General features: G+C 31.3%; 2 protein-coding genes across 2 annotated transcripts; one reads left to right on the forward strand and one right to left on the reverse strand.

The window, feature by feature from the left end:
* Positions 1-1,598: 1,598 nt before the first annotated feature.
* LOC131166896 (uncharacterized) lies at positions 1,599-7,481 on the reverse strand. Its single transcript, XM_058125520.1, has 4 exons — positions 7,260-7,481; positions 5,407-5,550; positions 5,208-5,298; positions 1,599-2,024 (listed from the first exon to the last, which is right to left on the reverse strand). The coding sequence occupies exons 2-4, from the start codon at positions 5,518-5,520 to the stop codon at positions 1,894-1,896; spliced, it is 336 nt and encodes a 111-aa protein (XP_057981503.1). The 5' UTR covers positions 5,521-5,550; positions 7,260-7,481; the 3' UTR covers positions 1,599-1,893.
* Positions 7,482-16,849: 9,368 nt separating this feature from the next.
* Positions 16,850-17,317, forward strand: LOC131166897 (protein yippee-like At4g27745). The gene is made up of 2 exons (XM_058125521.1): positions 16,850-16,958; positions 17,090-17,317. The coding sequence occupies exons 1-2, from the start codon at positions 16,866-16,868 to the stop codon at positions 17,315-17,317; spliced, it is 321 nt and encodes a 106-aa protein (XP_057981504.1). The 5' UTR covers positions 16,850-16,865.
* The last annotated feature ends 6,674 nt before the right edge of the window (positions 17,318-23,991 follow it).

The following is a 23,991-nucleotide window of genomic DNA, read 5'->3' on the forward strand; positions in this document are numbered from 1 at the left end:
TGCAAATTAGCTTTTAACAACAATAATAATATGAAAATGACAGTTAATAAAAATAGTTAGTAATTAAATGTAAATTAGTAAATACTAAATAAGATTACATAATAATAATAATAATAATAATAATAATAATAATAATAATTAATATTTAGAAAGCAATGTTAATCATAATACATTAACCTCCACTAGCATTCATGTTCTTTAGTGTGTCTGTCCTTAACATTTTTTTTTGTTATTTCACTCACTGCTCAGAGCTTGTTTAATTAGAGGAAGCTCTCCTTCGTTTGTTCATTTCTATTTTTCCAAGAAGAATTATCAAATTTCAACTACGTTTAGTTTTCTACAGGTCTTATGTTAACCAAAGTTAGAAAGTACCAGGATTGTTGTGTAGTTCCCCCAAAGCATTTTTCATTTTCTATTCTAGATTCAAAATAATTATAGAAAATACAATTCGTTTGTTTAATTTTCAAATAATTATACAAAATAGTGTTTGGAGGCATAGATTTGAATTTCGCTGAATTTATAGTATTTTGTCTAAATCAATGCGAAGACCAAAGTCAAGTTAAAAAATTGAATTCCATCCTCCCAAACATAGAGTAAGAAAAAAAAATTTATTTTCCAACTCTCTTATATAAAATTAGAAAATATGAAATAAAGCTATTTTGTAATTATTTAAAAAAGAGAATTAGAAAACAAAGTTATTTCCATAAGTAAATAGCAGTAAAAAAAAAATTTCTATGAAAATGTTGTAAAATTATAATTAGTTAATTTTTTTTATTTTTCATTTTTTTTTCATAGTTACACAGATCCTTCATTTATCTAGTGTTAGGTATTTAATGAATCTATTTTGAGTCCAACGATTTCTATTTAACCTACTCCTTTGAACCAAACAAGTTTACTTGGAATGATTAGTTTGATCTCAGCCTCCTGCAGCAGGAAGAGGAAATGAGGCAAACGAAAGTACTATTAAAATATTATTAAAAACATATTTTTTTTCCTTTTCTAGTTTTAATTTTAAAAAAAAATTATATTAAAAAATGTAAAATAAAAAATTTATTTAATTGTACAAGGTAAATTATTTATTTTTACTTGTAGACTTCAAAATAATTATAAAAACTATAACTTCTAATTTTTTTTAAAATATATATATAAGATGCAATATATGCAAAATCATGAATTTTGAGACTTGATTTTAAATTTTTATAAAATTTAAAGAAACTCAATACATAATCAACACAAATCAACTTTCTATATAAATTAAGAAAACTTTAAAAATGAAATGGCATTTTCATAATTGTTGACAAATAAAAATAAAAATTAAACTTGTACAGTTATACACATAAATTTTTTAAAAAAAAATAGCTAACTTTTTTATAATTTTTTAGACGAAAGTAAAATGAAAAATAATATTTATTTTGCACAACTAAACAAGCTCTTACCATCTCCCGGACACAGCCTAAAAACATTTTTTAAAAAAATTTTACAAAAATGTCATCATATTTTGTCAGCCATACTAACAGGAATCATAAATACCATTAAAATTAAATAGCAAACTTGAGGATCAGTCCATTTTGCTAGTGAAAAAAGGAATCATATTCTACTAAACAAAAGAGACTAACACCATGTAGCAGGCAGCTTCTTAGGCTTAATTTTTATCATTTCCAAGCCATTCAAGAAGCCATCTCTTGTAATATTCATGAACAAAAAATGCACCCATAGAAACTACTGAGAAACAAAAAAATGGGGCACAACCAAAAGCAGGTGGCAAGATATCCTCACACTTGCACAGAAATACAAAAATAATCTCGGTACATGAATATGAAATTTGTCACTTGATTATGCATACTCCTAATTCAATTTCTGTGTTCCATTCAACTCCACAAATCAAATCTGCTGTTAATCCTCACGCCACACATGCCGACAATTCTTGTTCAAGCAAGAGTAGAAGGTCGTCATTGGCTCATCCGCCGACCGGATCTGCATTTGCTGGTATGCAGCCTTCCCGTGGTCGCATTGTGGGCAAGTGGCTGCAAAACATTAAAAGGAAAGAGTGAATAAAAGAAAACCCCAAATGTAAATAACATGGTCAACAATCAGAATGGAAAATCCAATCATCCACAAGAAAAATAGCCTTTTTCTTTGTAAGATAAACAATTAGAATTTAGAACAAAACAAACACTCTACTCTGCAGTTAATTTTGCTTCATGATTTAACCCTTAAAAAATTTTAGCACTAAATGCTGGGCGCTCAATGTTACAAAAGAGGAAAATCTGCAGTATATCTTTCCAATCACGTTCAAACATTTTTTCAAAAAATAAAAAATAAAAATTAGGGTTAGTTATTTCACACACGTCTGGATAGATACCATTTTCTTCCACTCTGAAAACTGAAACCACTATGAAGTAAACTTAACCTGTCTTAATGAACCCTTGCCTAAACTTTTCTGTGGCTGACAACATAAGCACAACCTCCCTCCCCCTCCCCTCACTTTAATTTCTTAACTACCAGAAAGTTTTCTTCTTATCACAACATTGATCCATATTATATTTGGCGGTCATTATTTCACCGCACAAGACTAAACCATCACAAGCAACTTTCCCTCAACCCCAAATTAATATATTATTTTTCATGGATGCACTTTGTGGTGATTATATTCTATCTTCTCCTGCAGCTGATGCATCTCACCATCCATTATAGACAGATTCTGTGTCATCGCCTATTAAGAGCTTTGGAAAAAAACCATAACCAAGAAGCTTTCAGAAACAACAAAACAAAACTACAAAATTGTGTAAATGATTTGACGCATAACAGCAATCACTTCACCCACCAGAAACAAGAAATCCTTTCCAGTAGATTCCTGACATCAAGAAATGCCAGCAATAGTCATCAATGCACACATTGTCCCTCCCCACCTCCCCCAGGGCCTAACTCATTGGATCTGTGGAGAATATACCAATAGGCAACTAACGCTTTTAATCGAAGGTGCTCATACATTATTTTTGCCTGAGTTGATCAATAAAAACTAAAATGACTTCGTCGGACTACCAGCACAATGATTGTTGACTCATTATGCATAATCCTAGATATGGGTCTATTCTTTCTGACAATTGCAATGCATGCAGTTTCCTGAACTCATGATTCAATGAACGCTAGAAGATTCCATTTACAATCCAAATTAGCCGTGAGGAAAAAGCTTTCACACAACTTGCCAATTAAAATGGCAGAGAGACATATAAACCATTTTTTAAACACAACAAAAGATTCTCCATCACACATACTACAGACCCTGAAATAAAAATAAAGAAAATTTTTAAAACAAAATGATTTAGAGAAATTTTAAATAGTCAAGAAAATCAATCCCTCCCACACAAGTCAAACTTCCACAGGCCAAGAGCAAGTCCTACAGCACCAAATGCTCAAAAAGATCACGTCAAGCTCTAGCATTTTCCAACAAACATCTTTAACCCTATGGAAGCAGCAGATGTCCTCACTTTCCTGACAAGCATCTCTAACAACTCCCTCAAATCACAGTAAAGGAAAATCAGACCATGGACCAAAAAGAAAACAGCAACAGAACTAAATCCTCACATTAATTCAGCCCTCACTTTTATCTCAACCATCAGCACACTCGTATCTCAAATGAAGCAACTCCAATTTAACTATAATCAATAGATGCCTAATCCCATTTTTCCAATGCTATCATCTACAGGGTTCAGTGTTTTAGCAGCCGTGATGATCCTGATACCACTAAACAGTGTTATAGAGGTGGGAATGAATCACAACCATAGCAGCAACTATGGATTATTACCTGCTGCATACCAGAAGCTACATAAATGCTAAAGCCGCTACAGGACCCTGACAACACTAAGAATACGTTTTTTTTTTTTTTTGTTTTTGAACCATTCTTTCTTCACATTTTCACTCATTTGTTTTAAATCAAGTCCTTAGCTATGTGTGAAGAGGTGAGAAAGGATGACAAAGATACACAATTATTTATCTTTTGTAATATTTAATAAGAAATATAATAAGTTTCATGATTACAATACTCTGATTTTATGGCTCAGATGATGTAATATGACTTTGCAAGTCAATGATAAATACGGTATATCTTTTATTAAAAGTTCAAGACTTAAAATAAAACATAATAGGAGCTATGTAATTTGAAATGTTCTTCTTGTGCATAATTTATTATTAGTATATGTTAAAATTACATGCCTTCGGAGATTCTGTTTCTTTAATTGAACACATATTTATCATATTATGTGATCTACATACCAACTTATTTTATTATATGATTAATCAATGATTTGTTTGAAGGGGAGCTTAGGCGCAACGGTAAGGTTGTTGCTGTGTGACCTGGAGGTCACGGTTTCGAGGCATGGAAAAAGTCTCTTGTAAAAATGTAAGATAAGGTTGCGTACTATAGACCCATTGTGGTCCGCCCCTTCTCCGGATCCTGCAAACGCGGAAGCTTTGTGCACCAGGCTGCCTTAATCAATGATTTGTTTATTTGTATGGGCATAAAGTAATGAAAAAAAAAATTCCTGTAAATCGTATTTTAAATCCAATTTAAAAATTTATTATTCTTACAAACAGTCTAAGCAAGTTGAACTAAACAGATCAAAATATATTTAAAATCTTATCAAGAAGGGGTATGGGCTTAAAATATGCAAATTTACTGGTATAGACATTGTGGTACACGCTTAAAAAAATGACAGTTGTTACAACTGCTTCCCATTTGTATCCAGTGCTCCTGCTTTCTATTAAACTCATTACTTGTACTAAACTACCACTACTGCTATTCAAAACATTAAATTTTATTATCTACCCAGACCATAAATAGTAATAGTAAATCCAACAAACCCATTCACAAACTATAAGCAGATAAGGAAAATAACCAAAGAAGTCACCTTCAATCTTACAAAAATATGATGAGATTACTGCAGAACACACATAAACAGGAGGTCGACAAACATCTTGCAAAATATTCAATCTTTTGGTGATAACTATAAAATACTGAATCAACTGCATTCTTGAAGATTTAGTTAAATGAAACTAATCAAGATTCACAGATCATTTTTTAATAGCATTCATCAAATCATTAGAGAATGAAAAATGCTAAATTAAATTTTAAAAATTAAATGAATTATGTTAAATAAGAAACGAAGGCACTTTTCAGGTTGAAAAGAAAAACTGCAGGGTGAACGGACCTTCAGTTACAGGCCCATTCTCCATATCATCACTGGAGAAGATGGGTTCTATCTCTTTCTTAACTAGACGCTGCTTTCTCTTTATCTTTACCTGAGAAAACAAAGGATAGGCAGGAACATATAAAAATACAGCAAGGATGGCAGAAAGGAAGAAAAAGCTGATGAATCAGATTATTGTTATGGCCATTTGATGAGATACCTTGTTCTCTATATAACACACATATGGACATGTTGAGCAATAGAACCGGGCAGGACGACCCAAATGTGGCAACTCATAACGCAAGAACATCCCACAACTTGGGCAAAATTCCATTTGCTGGAGCTTGTAAGACAATCTCACTCACTGAAATGTTTTTTTTTTTCTCAATGTTAGTGTGTTATTAAACTAACAGAAAACATCTTAAAGGCTTGGATCAAGGTGATGTGTGGAACTATCCCACGACTAGAAAGTCTTTTGAGTAATGGTTGGGAGTAAAACACACAAGCAAACAATATGTTTTAAAGAAATAACATTGGAACCAATATTATGAATAAAAATATATCCATATAGCTCCAACTTACCAACCTTCTTCAATACCAAGGTTGTGTTTTGGAGGACAGATTTTGGCCCTTGGATATAGATTTGGATGAAGGGCAATAGAAACTTCTCAAAGAGGGTATGACATAATAAGAATGCAACAAAGAAAACCATAAAATTCAAAATTTTAACACACATTATGAGGGAGAAATCTTATTCAGTTGGATGGGGCTATAAAAATAAAACAAAAGCCAAAAAAAACTTGGCTTACCTTAAAATACAAGCACATGAGGCCAGCATTTTAACAAAGAACAATAGACAGTGAAATTGTATGGATGGCATTTAAATAACTATAGGAAAGGAGCAAATTTAGCAAACTATGCGGTTGAGAAAGCTTGGTGGTTTAAGTTATATAAGCATTCATAAAAAATACATGAAGAAAATGATTCATAGATAACCAGATAACCTGCAAGATGATTGAACCAGATGATAGCCCCTTTCTAACCCCAATAGCAGTTATTAATAACCCAACAATTGAGGAAGATAGTGAACATAGAGCACCAATTTTTTATCTTAATCCTATTATGTTCCATTATTTGAGCCCTAAAATGCATAATCCTGGTGGGTTCAATTGTTCAAATGTCTGGAAAAAAACCCACTTGCTACAAGAGTTATAAAGAAACGCTGACCATATGTTTAGAGGGGGCTTGAATTTGGATTTGTATTAGGTTTGAATTAATTATAATATAAAATTGTGTTAAAATTTGTCCAAATCCTCTCAAATCCAAATCAACCATAAATTTAAAAAATAAAAAATAAAAATCAGAATTTACCCAACCGGCCAACCCCAGTTCAACTCTCACCATGAGAATCCTCAGAACTCAAGGTACTAGAGCACCGAAGCTTAAAAATAGAAATATGCAATCAAAATTAATAAAAATTTGAAATTCCACTTGAAATTTTAGTCAAACGCAATATAAGATAATACACACACACACACACACACATTATCAGCTCAATGCACGATAATTTATTATTCTCTTTTTATTTCTTTCTTTTTCCCTTTCCATACAGAAATTCACATTTCGTTGCCACACGCACGAGTTGTTCCCTTTTCATATAGAAATTCAATATTTGTTACACAGGCATGAGATGTTAAGTTGGGATTGAGCAATGGAATTTTTAAATAGCAAAAACCTGCTACCAAAATCTGAAGATTCAAGTGTCAAAGCTCAAAAAAACTTTTGATGTGAGAGAGAGAGAGAGAGAGAGAGAGAGAGAGAGAGAGAGAGAGAGAGATTGCGTGTCGTTCAACAACTAATGCTTCCAACGAAGCTTTCAAGAAGTGCAGCGCAACAAGAAGAAAAGAGGCTGAGTCCAGTAAATTTGTGTGACAACGGAAACTATGCATTTCAATAAAACAATAAACCAACTACTTAATAAATAAAGCTGCAATTGCGAATAGTAGGAAAGACAAAGGCAGAAAGCTAGAGACGTATGCGCGCGCGCGCGCGAGAGTGAGAGATCATAGGTACCTGAAGTCGAGGGCTTGCTAGCTGCGATCTTCTTCCCACGCGATCGCACACAGCTAGGGTTTATAGAGGCCTCGGAGTTCCAGGCATGGAGGTACGGGATGGAAATGGTTTGAATACAAAAATGAACTTGAAATTCATGAATTTAGGTCGACGAAATTTAAATTTGAGGGGTATTCAACAGATAAACTCTCTCAAATTTACCCTCTTATTTGTATTTAGGCTAGGCCTGTCCAGTGAGTATTTTCCAATTTTATCTCTTTTTTTTAATATATTAAATAATATCTTTTTGGGGAAAATATTTCTCGGAATAACCCTAACGTAATCTCGCTACTTGGAGTAGCGAGATTTTTGCTACGTGCAATTCCAAAAAAAAAAAAAATATTATTTAATATATTTTTTTAAAAAAATGATAAATCGAGAAATAAATTCTTTTAATATATTTTTAAAAAAAATGATAAATCAGGAAATAAATTTTTTTACGTAATAAATTTAGCATTTATTGTTAGTTTTGAGTAATTAATATTTATAAATCGGGAACATTTTGGGAAACTATCTATACCCATCCTGCGATTGAAAATTTATATATATAATAATTATTTGAAACTAGTCGTTGACCACGGGCAAGATAGTATTTATGACGATCCAAAACAAATTTGATTTCAAGAAAACACTTGCGTCTCTCCCCTTTTTATATTTATTATTTTTTACAGGAAATAATAAAAATCATTTTACATTTAAAATTTTCTTATTTTAAGAAATAATAATAAAAAGTTATGAAGATTTATTCAAATTTTATAATACAAAATCATTTATAAAATTATTATATACTATATATATATATATATATATATATATATATTACACTATTTTAAAATTTTCTAAAATATGCATACAATTATATGTAATTCTTACCTTGTATGCATTGTTTTGGTTCTTTAATTTTTAAAAAAAATTATGCAGAAGAATTTATTTCCTGATTTATTATTTTTAAAAAAATATATGAAAAGAATTTATTTTCCGATTTATTATGCAGAAGAATTTATTATGCAGAATAATTTATTTCCCGATTTATCATTTTTTAAAAAATATATTAAAAAAATTTATTGCGTAATAAATTGAAAATTTAAACTTTATTTAAATTACCAATTTTAATTATACCTGAAAGTAATATATATATATATATACACACACACATTGGCACAACAAAAAAAATTACTTTAATATTTATTCAATATAAGATTTTTTATCAATATTAATATCAATTAAGAAAAATACTTATTATTAACACTGCAAAGCTACGAGCAGTAATTTCAATATTTATTCAATACCATATTTTTTTGTGATAAACTGCTTTTTCACTGTATAAAAATGAATATAAAAAAATAAAAATGATACCATAGTTTAAATTTTAATTATTGAAATTAATTAGACATTTTGGCGTCACTTGAGATGTTCCAAAAGACTCATACATATTAAAATTATGAGTAATAAAAAATAAAAAAATAAAAAAAATTAGGGGATAATTTAATTCAATTAAATTATCAATTTTTGGGATTTTTTTTTTTAAATTAAAGAACCAAAGCAATGCATATAAGGTAAGAATTACAAATTATTATATGGATATTTTATAAAATTTTAAAATAGTGTAATATATATATAGTATATAATAATTTTATAAATGATTTTTTATTTTAAAATTTGAATAAATCTTCATAACTTTTTATTATTATTTCTTAAAATAAGAAAATTTTAAATGTAAAAATAATTTTTATTATCTCCTGTTAAAAATAATAAATATAAAAAGGGGAGAGATGCAAGTATTTTCTTAAAATAAAATTTCTTTTGGATTGTCATAAATACTATCTTGCCCGCGATCAACGACTAGTTTCAAATAATTATTATATATATAAATTTTCCAATCGCAGACGGGTATAGAAAGTTTCCCAAAACGTTCCCGTTTTATAAATGCTAATTACTCAAAACTAATAATAAATACAAAATTTATTATGCAGAAAAATTTATTTCATGATTTATCATTAAAAAATATATATATATTAAAAGAATTTATTTCCCTATTTATCTTTTTTTTAAATATATTAAATAAATTTTTTTTTTAGAATGACACGTGGCAAATCTCGCTACTTCAAGTAGCGAGATTACATCAGGGTTATTCCGAGAAATATTTTCCCAAAAAGATATTATTTAATATATTTAAAAAAAAAAGGATAAAAAGGGAAAAAACTCCCTGTCAAGTGGTAAAACGGGTTTATGGGTCGGATCTAACAGGTCAGGTCATAAACGGATCGGAGTTGAACTGATCATAAACCATTTATCACGAGTTACCATTTTTAAAAAATAATTTAATTATTTTAAAATTTTAAAATAAAGAAATTTATCAAATTAACAACACATATCTCTCAAGTTCGCTCTCAATCAGTCTCTCTCGGTTGAAGAAGAAGAAGAAGAAAAAGAACCTACAGTATAGTCCTTCCAGCCTCCGTCTCAGCACCTACTCTCTCTCTCTCTCTCTCTCTCTCTCTCTCTCTCTCTTTGCGAATGAAGAAAAAAGAGCAGAACAAAAGAAGATTGTGGCCTGGTACCTGAAAATAGTCGATGATTGCGCCATGGCCAATCTCCTTGGCTACAACATTTACGAGTTGGAATTGATGGCATTCAAACAATACCGAACTGAAGAAGCTCTTGATAGAGACGTCGAGCAAGTCCATTATAGTGATTGAAGATATTGACTGAAGAAGCTCTTGATATTGACCGTTCACTGGATTTAACGGGGCAGAGGACCGGAGGTGCTGGGCTATTGTAATGAATCTTTTAGTAGGTGCTGTGTAATGTGAAGAATTAAAATAGAAAAGAGGGAATGAACGGGAGGGACGACTCGAAGTCGAGGAGCTGGAGCATCAAGAGAAGGCAGCTGAGTTTTTTTCTGTTGGGAAAAATTTTCTCAAACTGATGTTCACGGTTGTTTGGTGCTGCGAGATTTAAAGGTCCAATGAATGAGAAGCTGACGCTGACACGGTGGTAGAGCAAATCTTACAGCATCATGCTACGAGATTTAAGCGTCCTTATTTTCCTTTCTTTTTCTTTTTCTCTAATAAAATCTTTCCAAAAAGGTAACATTAACATATTTTATATATATATATATATATATATATATATATAGAAAGAAGAAAAAAAATGTCAAAAAATTATGAAATACAAACTATATTCAAAAAAAAAAAAAAATAGAATCAGTATTTTAAATAATATTTATAAAATTAATACAAGTTAAAATTTTAATCGAATAAATGCTCATTTTTATCCTTGAATAAAAAAATAATCCTTAATATAAACCAAAAGATAAAAAAATAAAATTTTTAATAGAATATAAATTATTTAATTTCAAAACTTACTTTTTAATTAGTGATATGAGAACAATCTTATTGTACATGGACATTGACAAATAGTAAATATAATTGTACATGCACATTGACAAATAGTAAATATAATTTTTAAATGACTTCTTTCAAATAATAATAATAATATATATATATATAGATAGATAATCTTATTGTATTAAATTTAATTTCAACTTAATTAATAAAAGAATTTATTGATAAAAGAGATATTTTTAAGATTAAACATTTGAGATTTAACATATATCATATATTAAAATTACTAATTTATATTAATTATTAATTAATTAGTAATTCGGGTAATTCAATTAACCAAATTAAAGACTCCCCATACCTGAACCAAAAATCGAATACCTGAAATTATCTAAATCTAGAACCGAACCAAACCGATCGAACTCGATCGGTTAATTCAGTTAAACCCGAATTATGCTCACCCCTAACCATGATGCAATTTTACAATAAATAAATAAATCCCCTTTTTATCATCACTTATTATTTATTTTTTTTTCTTTCATATATGCAAATTAACATGTATAGAAAACATGGACACAGACATATATATATATATATATATATATATATATATATATATAAAATAACCCACCAATGATGAATACAAATATAAAAAAATCTAAATGTTGTATTACTATTTTTTTTAGATCAAAAAATTAAACTCATTTCATTTACTCTAATGGAACAACCTACTATCAAGATTAGGTTGATCACAGTCAAGAAATTATAATTTATATTTGGCTTGAATAACAATTTTGTAATGATTTGAATCTAAAAATTTGTATCATTTTTTATTTTTAATATATTTTTATTATTTAATATAATTTATTTTGTAACATAATAATTTAAATCATTTTTAAAATTATTAAATATTTAATAATCATTCATAAAAGTAAAAACATAAATTACCTAGTAACTATATGATAAAATCTTTTATTTTGTAAAATTATTTAATAAATTATTAAATATTTAATAATCATTCACAAAAGTAAAAACACATATTACCTAGTAACTATTTGATAAAATCTTTTATCACTAAGACAGATCTAACAATTAATATGTGAAAGTAGTATCATTTAAACATCCGCGAAGCAATGATAAAAAGATATTTTATAAGATATTAGAGAATTCTAAATTCTATAATATGTTGTCAATGCGCAGTTAGTTGATATTCTTAGTACGAATGCTTGGAGTGATGTCATTAATCAGTTGTTATCTTAGTTGGTCCTTTTGTCTAACTCCTTATAATTATATTAAATCTAAGTATCCCTTTTGGAGGGATCAAGTTAAACCATAGTTCTCTCTCACACCCTTATTCTTTTGGTCCCACTTAATAAGGTAGAGTTAGTTGTTATCTGACCAATACTTCTTGACACTATTCAACTTGGCTCGAGTGCTTATGTTTACCATTATCAACTCAAGTTCCCTTACCCAATCTATCTATCTTTCTAGCTCCTTGTCATTTTGGCAAGGCAACAATCACGATTCCCTTCTATCTTACTTGAAGGACATAAGTGTTCTACCTACTTTTCTTTCAATTAGTTGCCCCTTGCCCCTTAACCATCTTAGGGGACTTCTTAGTCTAAAGCAAATATGTCACTAAATCTTTTAGTTTAAGGATGCCCATATATCTCCAATTCCTTCATAATAGGCTCGAGGTGATTTGCAACCTCACTTCCACTTTTGATACCATTACATTGTTTTAGGGTATTCATGGTTTCCATCATTTTTGTAAGTTTATGGAAATTAAAATTAGCTATTTCCAAGTCATTGGAAACTTGGGAAACAAAGTTGATCTTTGACTCCATTTTTGTATAAGCCCTAAGAAAATCACATACTTCACCTTTTATTTTTGCTTGTTTTACTAAAAGGGAAGTCTATTGTTCAATAGGCCCTAGGCTAGTGGAAGAGGGGCTCGGTGGGGCTATTGGGGAAGGCTTGCTTGCTTAATGACTTCAGTTGGTTGACTAGGGCTTTGATTTTTATTACTTTTGCAAGAGCTATGATGTTATTCCTTGCGACAACCACTAGAATATTACAGAATGATCTAAAGAGGGTTATAGCTTATTTAACTTGCAGTCAATTAGGCTATATGATCTTTTCTTGCAGCATCTCTGACTATTCAATTTGTGTCTTTCACTTAATAAATCTCACATTTCCTAAAGCATTACAATTCTTGAGTGCACGTCCGGTGATTCATGCCATGATGGATGAGCAAGAAGTGCCAAAGATGGGGGGCTTACCTCCTCACTCCCTTACATTTGCCATGGTAGCTTATCTCTAATTCGATTTCCTTTTCTAACTAGATGTGATCTTAGATGCTCACTTACACCAAGTATACCATCAGTGGGAACTTTGCCTTCTAGTTGGGAAGTGCCTTTGTCCTTTTCACTTCTTATTACTCTTTTCATTCATTTTTTTTTTCTGACATTTCTAGTACCAACTAATTCATTCGGGTTAGACATCTTACACTATCATGATGTGTCCATTCCTATGGCCATTCCTTTAATACTATTGGCTCTTGGGAGTCTCTTGGTAGTTTACGTGGCGAAAGTGTGACTTGTTAGTCTATAAGTAAGTATTGTGATGAAGTGGATGTTGCCCACATGAAATGATCGTACAAGGTCATAATTCACCTAACCCGATCATCTAGGGTGCAACAAAAATTCAAGATCGGATGTGGGCAAAATTCTTGCCAATAGATGAGATGTTCAGTCCACTCCCTCCCCTTTGTAGGGGTCCGGACCTATACGAGTGAACAGAAAAGGGAAAAGGAAAGAGGCGTTGGTGAACCGTCATAATTACTAAAAAGTGTAAGCTTTACTAGCCAACGGTATGGAGTACTGACCACACCGAGGGACAAGTCGTGTAGCGAAGGACAGGAATAAGGAGAACCAATGTGTTCCAATTTCTAGCCTTGCACCAACCATCCAATGGACCATGGACTAAACAACCATCACCTTTACTTTTTGGGAGTACGGAAGGACTTGGATGGACACATAGAAAAGAACATGTCAGTTACACCTTTAAGGCGGATGCTACGGTGCCTTAGCTGATTCCTAATCCTCCTTTAAAAGTGATGATGTTGGCGAATTAGTAGGGATTATCATTATTCATGTTTGGAGTAGGTGAATTAGGAAAAGAAAGGAAGGGTGATGGTTGTTAAACAAAGCAGCTTGTGGAGCCTTCACATATAGTTGTAGTTTATTGCTTTACTAATTACTATGAAGCATGTGCTAACTATGGATATGGTACCAAAAATAGATCAATTTTATATTACCCTTCAATCTGAATTAGCAAAAGCAATATCTCCTTGAAAAATATGAATTCCAAATGTTCATAATTTGGATGTGAATGAGTCAAATTACTAATCTTTCCATCTATTAGAGAACTATCTCTCTAAGGATTGTGAAAGATGTTCCACTAGAAATATTCTTGTTGTTTTTTTACTCATATTTCCCAAAAACTGGATCCCACTCAATAGCTTTGGATAAATTAAATATATGCATTAAGATATGAAGGCTTCTTATTCCACAACAATGAAAGCAGTTTTTCACTTTTTCACATAATATGATATTTCCCTTGGAAAAGAAAATGTTCTATACTAATGGATTTGGGTCCATGACCATAGGATCCAATGCGCAGGATCTTGTAGCACTTACCAATGAGGTCAAATCAATTAGTATTACACAAAAGAAATCAATTATAGTCACTAATGCAATTAGATATGCTCTTCATAGACAAACTTGGGATTTGCAATCTCAAGTAAGATCAGTTTAGGGTCATGGGATCTTTTTCAAAGGAAGTGTGTAAGCATATCATGCTTGTGTGCTCATAGTTCTCAATATATGTAACTATATAAAAAAATAAATAAATTTAGATATATGAAACTAACATAATTTGGAAGCATATCATGCGTGTGTGCTCATAGTTCTCAATATATGTAACTATATAAATAAATAAATAAATTTAGATATATGAAACTAACATAATTTGGAAGCATATCATGCGTGTGTGCTCATAGTTCTCAATATATGTAACTATATAAATAAATAAATAAATTTAGATATATGAAATTAAACATAATTTGTAAGATTTGGATATTTGAATGTAATGTGGTAGAATATATTTTTCATCGAGGATATGATGTTGATAGTTAGAATTTGTAAATTTTGAATAAAAATTAAAAAAAAAATTGTAGCATGCATCTAATATATTAATTGTTCTCACAAAAAGTACATATCTATGCTTTTATGGTAACTACTTTCTCGAAAAATTAGGTATAGGTTAAATGAAGGAGGTGGTTACAAATTTTAAAAATTAATATGCTAAACACAATACTTAACCTTTTTTCTAGGAGCATATGTATAAAACATAAAGGGTATTGGAAGAGTTTTTTTTCTATAAAAATTCTTGAAAATAAAAATAATTGAAATAAGTTAGTTTAATTAAGTAGAGATTATGGAAAAAAAATTCGATCATCACCTTTTCTTTATATATATTCCGAAAAACCCTTAACATTCTCTAATTATTATTTTAAAATAAAATTTATAGAACATACCGTAGATAATGTGACCAACTAATTAATTTTAATATAATTTTCTAAAGTGTCTACATAAGTCCTCATTTTTTTTTAAAAAAGCAAATAGATACTTGATAAGCTATTTTTAATTTTAAATTCCTAAATATCTTTACAAATTTCTATTTTTTTTTTAATAATTAGTAAATATGTTTCATACATTGCACGTGATTGCATATGAAAAATATTGTACAAAATAATTTTATAATTTTTAATAAAGTGTAGGTATAGTTTGGAAATAAAATATCAATATATTTTCATAATTTTGTTTATAAACATTAAAGTATGAATATTCTAAGTTACTTATAAAAAATTATATTTTGTTTAAAGTTGTAAGATAAACATATATATGAGATACTACTAATTATGATACCACATAGATATAGGGATAAAAAATGGAAATTATTTATTTTGTGTTAAAAAATAACTTAATAAATATTTTAAATGTAATATTATTTAATCCTAATATAATTACTTAATATTGTAGGGTCTATAGCAACTTACTTATTTTAAGAATATTTGATCTTACCAAGAAAAAGAATATTTTTATACAAAAATGATTTACACATTTTACACTTCTATTAATATAAAATTTTATTTTTTTTATAAAAATATTTAGTCTTACTTTTGAAATATCATAGTTATTGCCTACAAATTGATTTTTCCTATTCATATATTTATATATGGTAAGAAATTTGTTTCCTTAAGAATTTTTTGCCTTAATTTCAAAAGATAAGAATATTTTTATCTAGAAAATGATTTATGAGTGTCCTAAAGCTGTATTTTATACTTTTACTTATATTGCAAGCTACGTAAAGTTATTTAGTATAAAAAAAATTTTAAAAATTGTAAAAGACAAATTGCAGTTTAGTCTTTAAGGTTGGCCAATGCGTAAAGATATTCTATATCAACAACTTGCTAAAAATAATGTTGGTCGGACGAAATGCAATTTCTATTTTTGCTTACACACCTTCGACATTCACACCTTTTATATTATACATAGAATATATCATTAAAAAAATAAGTCATTGGTACAAATGATAGACTCCTATTTATATATCATTATGCTTGCTTAATCCATTTGGCTTTTCCTTCATTAGGGTTTCTTAATTCCTCCCTGTTTCTGAATTTTTCTTTCTGCTTAATTTGCACTTCTGCTAAAAGGAACTTTGCATTCTTCTTTTTGAATACTCTTTTTCTTTAACACTCTAATTTTTAACAATGGGCTCCTATCTCTCCCTCTCCCTGCCTCCGCGGTCCTAACCTTTGAACTTTTCTTGGGAGTTTTATGCCAATCCTGTATCTGTCAGCGTCATTTGTTTACTCAAATTTCTATTTTTCTAATGTCTTGTTCGGTATCGTCACTCAACCACCAAACCACCAATCATGATTTTGTTCTCCTGATTACACTTGAACTGGGTTTGGAGCATTGAAGCAATTGATGTTCATCGTTCTTTGCCTTCTCTCTATCTTTTTCAGCTTCTTGGACGAGTGATTTCTGATTGCTGTGTGGTACTTTCACTCTCTGTTTGATTCACATTTTGATTCGACTCTTATCTTTTTACTTTTTGCTTTTTACTTTTCCACCAGTGCATATAGACTTTGATGGCCGAGTCGATTGGATCGCGGCTGTACAGCTGCTACAGATGCAGAAACCATGTCTCCTTTCATGATGACATAATTTCCAAACGTTTTCAGGTGAGCACTCTTCTGTTCTTTCGCATAATTTCTTGAATTGAAATGAAACGTCCAGTGATAAATTTGATTTCATTTTATAGAATTGGACTTTTTTCTTCCTGTCCTAAATTAGAGAGTGAGACTCTGTTCAGGCAGGGAACGGGCGAGCATTCCTATTCTCCCGTGCAGTGAACATTCTTGTTGGGCCTAAAGAGGACAGGCATCTTATGACCGGTCTACACTCCGTGGCGGATATATGGTGCTCCAGTTGCGGGGAGGTGTTGGGTTGGAAGTACGAACGAGCTTATGAGGAAGCACAGAAGTACAAGGAAGGGAAAATTGTGCTTGAAAAGTACAAAATTGTTAAGGAAAACTGGTAGCCAGTGGCTGCCATTGGAACGCCTGGAATCCTGTTCTATTGTAGATGGGAGTTTTTACGCCTTCTCAACTTCAAGTGTTCGTATATCCTGCGCAGAATATCTGCACTGGTTCGTTTAAGTCTCTATTTTTCTTTGTGCATGCAAATTCTTGTGCACTAGATTTTCTTGCTTTTGCTTCCTGTAAACGATATTTCCCAGATTTTATTGTGTGAATCAAGCTAAGATCACATACAATGGGAACGCAAGAATGCAGAATCTTCTTCACTTGGGGTATTGTTGCTTTAATAGTTTTCTTGTGTAATATGAACATTTTCTCTGAAGTATGGCAGCAGGAGCCCTGCATTCACCAATGCGGAAACCAAAGACATAATTTTCCCTTGGCAATTATGTTGGCCCAAACTCTTAATTTTGATGATAATAAAGTAAAGTTATTTGATAAATTTTCAAATGATATGATTAGAGGCAAAGATTTGTTCAAATCTCACCTAAAAAGCTTACAAGGATTACGGAGCAAGAAAAGTCACATGTGAACACCAAAGATCCACAATGAAAGCTCATAAAAGTTTCAAAGATTGAAGAACAGACTTACAAAAACTTTATCCTAAGCTTATTTGAAAGATTGAAGAACAGCATTGAAAAGCCTCGAAGCAAATGTCAAATAAGTTTAGGATAAAGTTTTTGTAAGTACTTCTAAATATATTCAAATATGAATTTTTTATTTTGAAGTTCATTAGGCAAAAAGACTTGGAGATCTTAGCATAAAACTTGGAACAAGTTTTTCAAAGTTAAACAAATTCATTTTCCAAGATTAAATGAGCAAAGAAGAGAGAACTCAAAAATATGTTGAAATAGGAAAATACAGTTAACAGACGACTGTCTATCTATGGACAGACGACTAGCAAAATTAGAGTATTTTAACTGAAGACAGAAGCCTGACAGACGACTGTCAAGATTTTGATAGATGACTGCCAGTGAAAATTAAGACGTAAGTGTTCTGCCAGACGACTGTCAATCTTCTGTGTATATTAAAAAATTTATTTGTTCATGGACAAACGACAGTCACCATATGAACAGACGACTGTCACCTTACTAAGTTGTATTAAAATTACATTATTCTGGTGACAGACGATTGCCAATCAAGGGACAGACAACTGTCACCTCTCTCTATCTATGAATGTTATAATTATAATATATGGACAAACGACTGCCAAGACTTCACAGTCATCTGGCTCGTGGTAGTTTTCAAATTTCCAATAGATATATTTTTTTGAAATTCAAATTATTTGAAGTTTAAATAATTTTAAAACTTGGAAACAACTCTAAGTACACTTGGGGAACAAGCAAGGAGTTTTTTCTACCTCTATAAATACCCTCAAGGATCATTGTTTTAAACAACCAAGAAATCAATTCAGCTCTCATTCTCTCTCAAGCCTACTGAAATTCTGAAAGTGTGCTATTGCTCTCATCACTCACGAAATTCTCTGAAAGCTTTGTTGATTTTTTCACTGAGTTTGTGCATCAAGTTGTTGATTTTTTCATCCATTGAAAGATACCTATGACGATAAGTTTCTAAGAGCTTCGTTCTGAAATTCATGTTCTAAATTTACTAAAGTACATAGTGTTTCAATTTGTACTAATCAGCTCTTTAAGGAGCAAGTTCTTGTATGCCTTGTTTTATATCTTTGTAACAGGTTAAATTAACGGTTCAAGTGCTGAATCGTTGGACCAAATAAGGGGATATTGTTTGGAGAAGGCAGACTTTAGCTGTAATAATCCAAAAAAGTAAAGGATAATAATAATGGTCATTTAGTTAGTATCAAAACAAAAGTGTATCTCTGTTAGGATCCTTGATTCCATGTTTGATGCCTAAGAAAGACCTTGTCTAAGCGAGTGCTCAGAGATTATTGCGGCTCATTCGCCTGGAGGTCGGTCTGGTCAAAATAAAATTTCATAGGATAAAACAGGGTAGACACTGTTTATATACGTAAATAAGTACATAAAATAATGTTTTGATTGACATAATTTGTAGAAATATATGATAAAATAATAATAATATAGGTATCCTATGCGGGACCCACAAGACTGTGTGGGGCCTATATGAGTCCCGAAGCTGTGTGGGGTTTACACGAGTCTCGAAGTTATGTAGGGCTCATAAAATCATATAAAGATTATTAGAGTTACATAGGATCCACTTGGGTCTCGAAGTTGTGTGGGACCCACAAAATCATGTGGGGTCCGCATGAGTTTTCAAAATTTAAATTTAATTCTTTTTCAAAAATAAATAATAAAATAAATAAATACTAAAAATAGTTTAAAAGTAATAACAATGATAATAATGATTAAAAATAATAATAAATAATAAAATAATTAATTAACTAATTAATTAATTAATTAGATAAGTAATTAATTAAAAATTTATTTAATGGGAATGGTGGCAAGCACTCCCACATGGTCTCCATCTCCATCTCATATTCAACACATACCTTGCCCATCCCTTACCCATTCTTTAATTTTAAAAAAATTATAATTTCACCCATCTCCCCACACTTTTATAAATTCCATTTTTTCTCCAAAATTTTCTTATGAATTGGAAGTTCTTAACCTTCATTTTTCACAACAATTTTTCCAAGGAAGAGAAGGATTAGTGAGTGAAAGAATTTGTGATGAAGAGAGAATTTTTGAGTAAGTTCTCACTTACCCACTCTTTCCGATCTCATTTCTTAGAGATAGTTATTGTGTTCGTAGCACAAGGTAAAAGAAGAAGGTAAGTAAATTTGATTCTGTTAATTTTTTTTTTATTTAAAATTCATACCCGAGTTTATTTTGTAAGTAAATTTCAATTATGTTAGTTAGTTCCATAAAATTTTCATTAGTTTATTTTTACGTATATGTAATTATACCAGTTCTATCTTTAATATACTTGCATTTATTTTTGGGTTAAAAAATGTTCTAATCCCCTCAGGTAAATTTTCAATATTTTTTTCTATTCAAAAAAAAGAAATTATATATATTTTTAACACAAAAATTGTGTGGCATGAGTTTATTTTTACGTTACATTTTTTTATTTATGAAAATATAAGTAAAGATGAGATTTTCACGATATTATTTTAAATCGCATAAATTATAATAAGATGATTTTAAAACCCCTTATGGCAATAAAAGTTCAAATTTATAGATGCTCGGTAGCGCAGCTTAAAGTTTAAACGGATCAGAGTGCACACACACTGTTTACAGAGTGGTTATTTATGTTAGTGGATTTCTCCTGAGTACACATTTGGTTCCGGACCAGGACTTAATAAGGAAAATCTTACTTAATGTTTACGTACGTTGATTTAGTTTGGTCGGCTAGCCAGATAAGTCCAGTCTTTGGACTGCACAACCCAGTCATGGGGGTAAACATGACTTACAACAAATAGGCCTAAGGGTGGTTTTTACAGTATATGTTTATACATATTTAATTACGTATACAGAGTTATTAATGAGTTGAAGGAAAAGTATAAGTTTATATGAAAATGGTCATTCTTGTGCCTAAATGACGATTTACAGGAAACGTATAAGGAAAAGTATATGTATGTATATAGTTAAATATTTTTATAGTTTTAAAGTTAAAAGTTTAATTTAACGGTCACAGTATATGATTATTAAATTTTACTGTTATAGTTGATGGTAAAAGTTTTATGTAGAAATTTTTAGATTTACATTTATTTTAGAAGAAATTTTGAAGTTGTAGTATTAAATATTATTTTACGAAATTTTTGAAAACTTATTTTTGCCACACACTAATAATAATCTTATTTACTTACTGAGTGTCGTCTCACTCCAATCATATTTTTATTTCAGATAACTCTGAAGGGCATGTCAGAAATCAGGCTTAGCAAGCATGCAGGTGGGGATAGAAAAATAAAGATTGATTAGAAATATTAGTATGATGCAAGATATTTATGCTTGTGTAATTTTTCTTCTTTTGAAATAAATGATATTAATATGGATAAATAGCGCTTTGGTTTAATAACAATTGAGTTTATTTACTTCCACTGTAAATCAATAGTAAAAAGTAAATATCCCAAACTTTTCGGAGTTGGGGTATTACATTTGGTATCAGAGCAATAGGTTATAGGTTCTGTAGATTTTAAGAAATAATTTTACCAGAGCATAGACATAACCATGATGTGGGTAAGAACGGGTAAATTAGGATGTTTTTCTTTTGCCTATAACTTTGATTAAATTTTAAAGATAAGGTTATGATTTTAAAATAACTCTAGTCCTTTCCCTTAGAATGGACTCAAGGAACAAAAGCGTGAGTGTTGAAGGAAATGAGAATAATACGAGTATTTGCAATGGAGAAGACATCAATGCTACTACAGTATTGCGTGATGTGGCACAAGTCATGAAGGAATTTCTATGGAACTCCAAAGATCGAAATGATCCACCAACCCATAAAGGTTGTACGGTTGAACAGTTCAATCGAATGCGCCCTCCGACTTTTGAGGGAAAAGCCGATCCAATTGTTGTAGAAGATTGGATGCAAGCAATGGAAGAAATACTACGAGTCCTTTATTGTACGGACGAACAGAAGGTGCTATATGCTGCCTATAAAATGATTGGTGAGGCCAAACGCTGGTGGAACTTGAAAAAGTTACTCTTGGAGGAATGACCAAATCCAACCGTCCTTATGTGGGAGCGTTTTAAGGAAGTATTCTTTGAACGATTTTCCCCAAAAACCACCAAAGATGTGAAGGCCAGAGAGTTTTTGGAGTTAAAACAGGGAAATATGAACATACAACAATATGTAGCAAAATTCATTGAATTATCCCGGTTTGCACCATATTTGGTTTCGGATGAGTCAAAGAAGGCCCAAAAATTTTAAGAAGGCTTGAACTCAAGGATTTATGAAATGGTAACTGTATTCGAGCTCGAAGACTTCTCCAAGTTGGTAAATAAAGCAACGAAGGCAGAAGAAAGTCTACAAAGGAGTGCGGAGATATCCGACCAGAGAAAGAGGCCCATGCCACAAGGGTTTCACTCTTAATAAAAATCAAGGACCTTGGAAAAGGAACAACAACTACAACAACAGCAACAACAACAACAACAACAACAACAACAACAACATCAATGTGGAGCGAGGGCAAACAGCGAGAAATCCAAACAATGCACAAGGCACCCCTTGTCCAAAATGCAACAAATTACATGGGGGAGAGTGTAGAGCCGGATTAGGGGTCTGTTATCAGTGCGGTAAACCTGGTCATATGCAACAAGAATGCCCATAAAACAACTACAACCCAAGTCAACAAAGAGGAGGCAATCAGGCACCTCAAAACAACAATCAACAGAACACCGCTCAGGCACGTGTCTATGCCCTCACTTTAGGAGATGTCGAAAATACTAATGATGTGGTGACAAGTATTATTCCAATATTCTCCAAGAAAGCAATAGCAATATTTGATTCTGGAGTCACACACTCCTTTATATCTACAGCTTATGTTAAAATATGTGGGGTAGAGACTCAGCCATTAGAAACTAAGTTATCTGTGGTTACACCAACGAGAACCTCGGTAGCATGTAGAAAAATACTTAAAGGTTACCTAATTTGTATTGAGGAAAGAATATTACCAGCTAACTTGGTAGTATTTAGTATGCACGGGTTTGACATAATTCTTGGGATGGACTGGCTAGCTTCTAGTTATGCTAGTATAAATTGCTATAATAAGGAGGTGGTGTTTAGACCTCCTGGAGAGCAAGAATACAAGTTCAATGGAACTCCTGTATGCCCTTCACCACAAATATTGTCAGCTATCCAAGCAAAGAGATTACTCTTGAATGGATGTCAAGGGTACCTAGCATGCGTGGTGGAGGCACCAAAGGAAGAATTGAAGCTCGAGGATATCCCAATAGTAAGGGAATTCTTGGATGTATTCCCTGAGGATTTACCTGGGCTACCTTCTGACTGCAAAATCGAGTTTGTTATAGATCTACTACCAGGGACGACACCGATATCTAAAGCTCCATACAGAATGGTACCGGTAGAATTGAAAGAACTGAAGGAACAATTACAAGAGTTGCTGGACAAAGGATTTATCAGACCCAGCATGTCACCATAGGGAGCACCGGTACTAGTCATTAAAAAGAAAGATGGATCGATGAGAATGTGTATTGATTATTGGGAAATAAATAAAGTGACCATTAAGAACAAGTACCCAATACCTCGCATATGTGACTTGTTTGATCAACTCCAAGGAACACAAGTCTTCTCTAAAATTGACCTCTAATTAGGGTACCATCAAGTGAAAATCAAATCAGAAGATGTTACAAAGACTGCATTCCTAACGAGATATGGTCACTATGAATTCTTAGTCATGCCATTTGGATTGACCAATGCTCCTGCTGCCTTTATGGACCTTATGAATAGGGTCTTTTGTGAATATCTAGATCAATTTGTGGTGGTCTTCATTGATGATATTTTGATTTATTCAAAAAGTCCCCAGGAACATGAGAACCATTTGAGGCTAGTACTCAAAGTACTAAGAGAAAAGAAACTCTATGCCAAACTTACGAAATGTGAGTTCTAGCTAGAAAGAGTTGCATTCTTAGGGCACGTGATATCTAAGGATGGTATTTCTGTGGACCCAAGTAAAATAGAGGCAGTAGTGGATTGGGCGAGACCGAAGAATATTCAT

The sequence above is a fragment of the Malania oleifera genome, chromosome 10 (genome assembly GCF_029873635.1).
Source record: "Malania oleifera isolate guangnan ecotype guangnan chromosome 10, ASM2987363v1, whole genome shotgun sequence".
Taxonomy (NCBI): Eukaryota; Viridiplantae; Streptophyta; class Magnoliopsida; order Santalales; family Ximeniaceae; genus Malania; species Malania oleifera.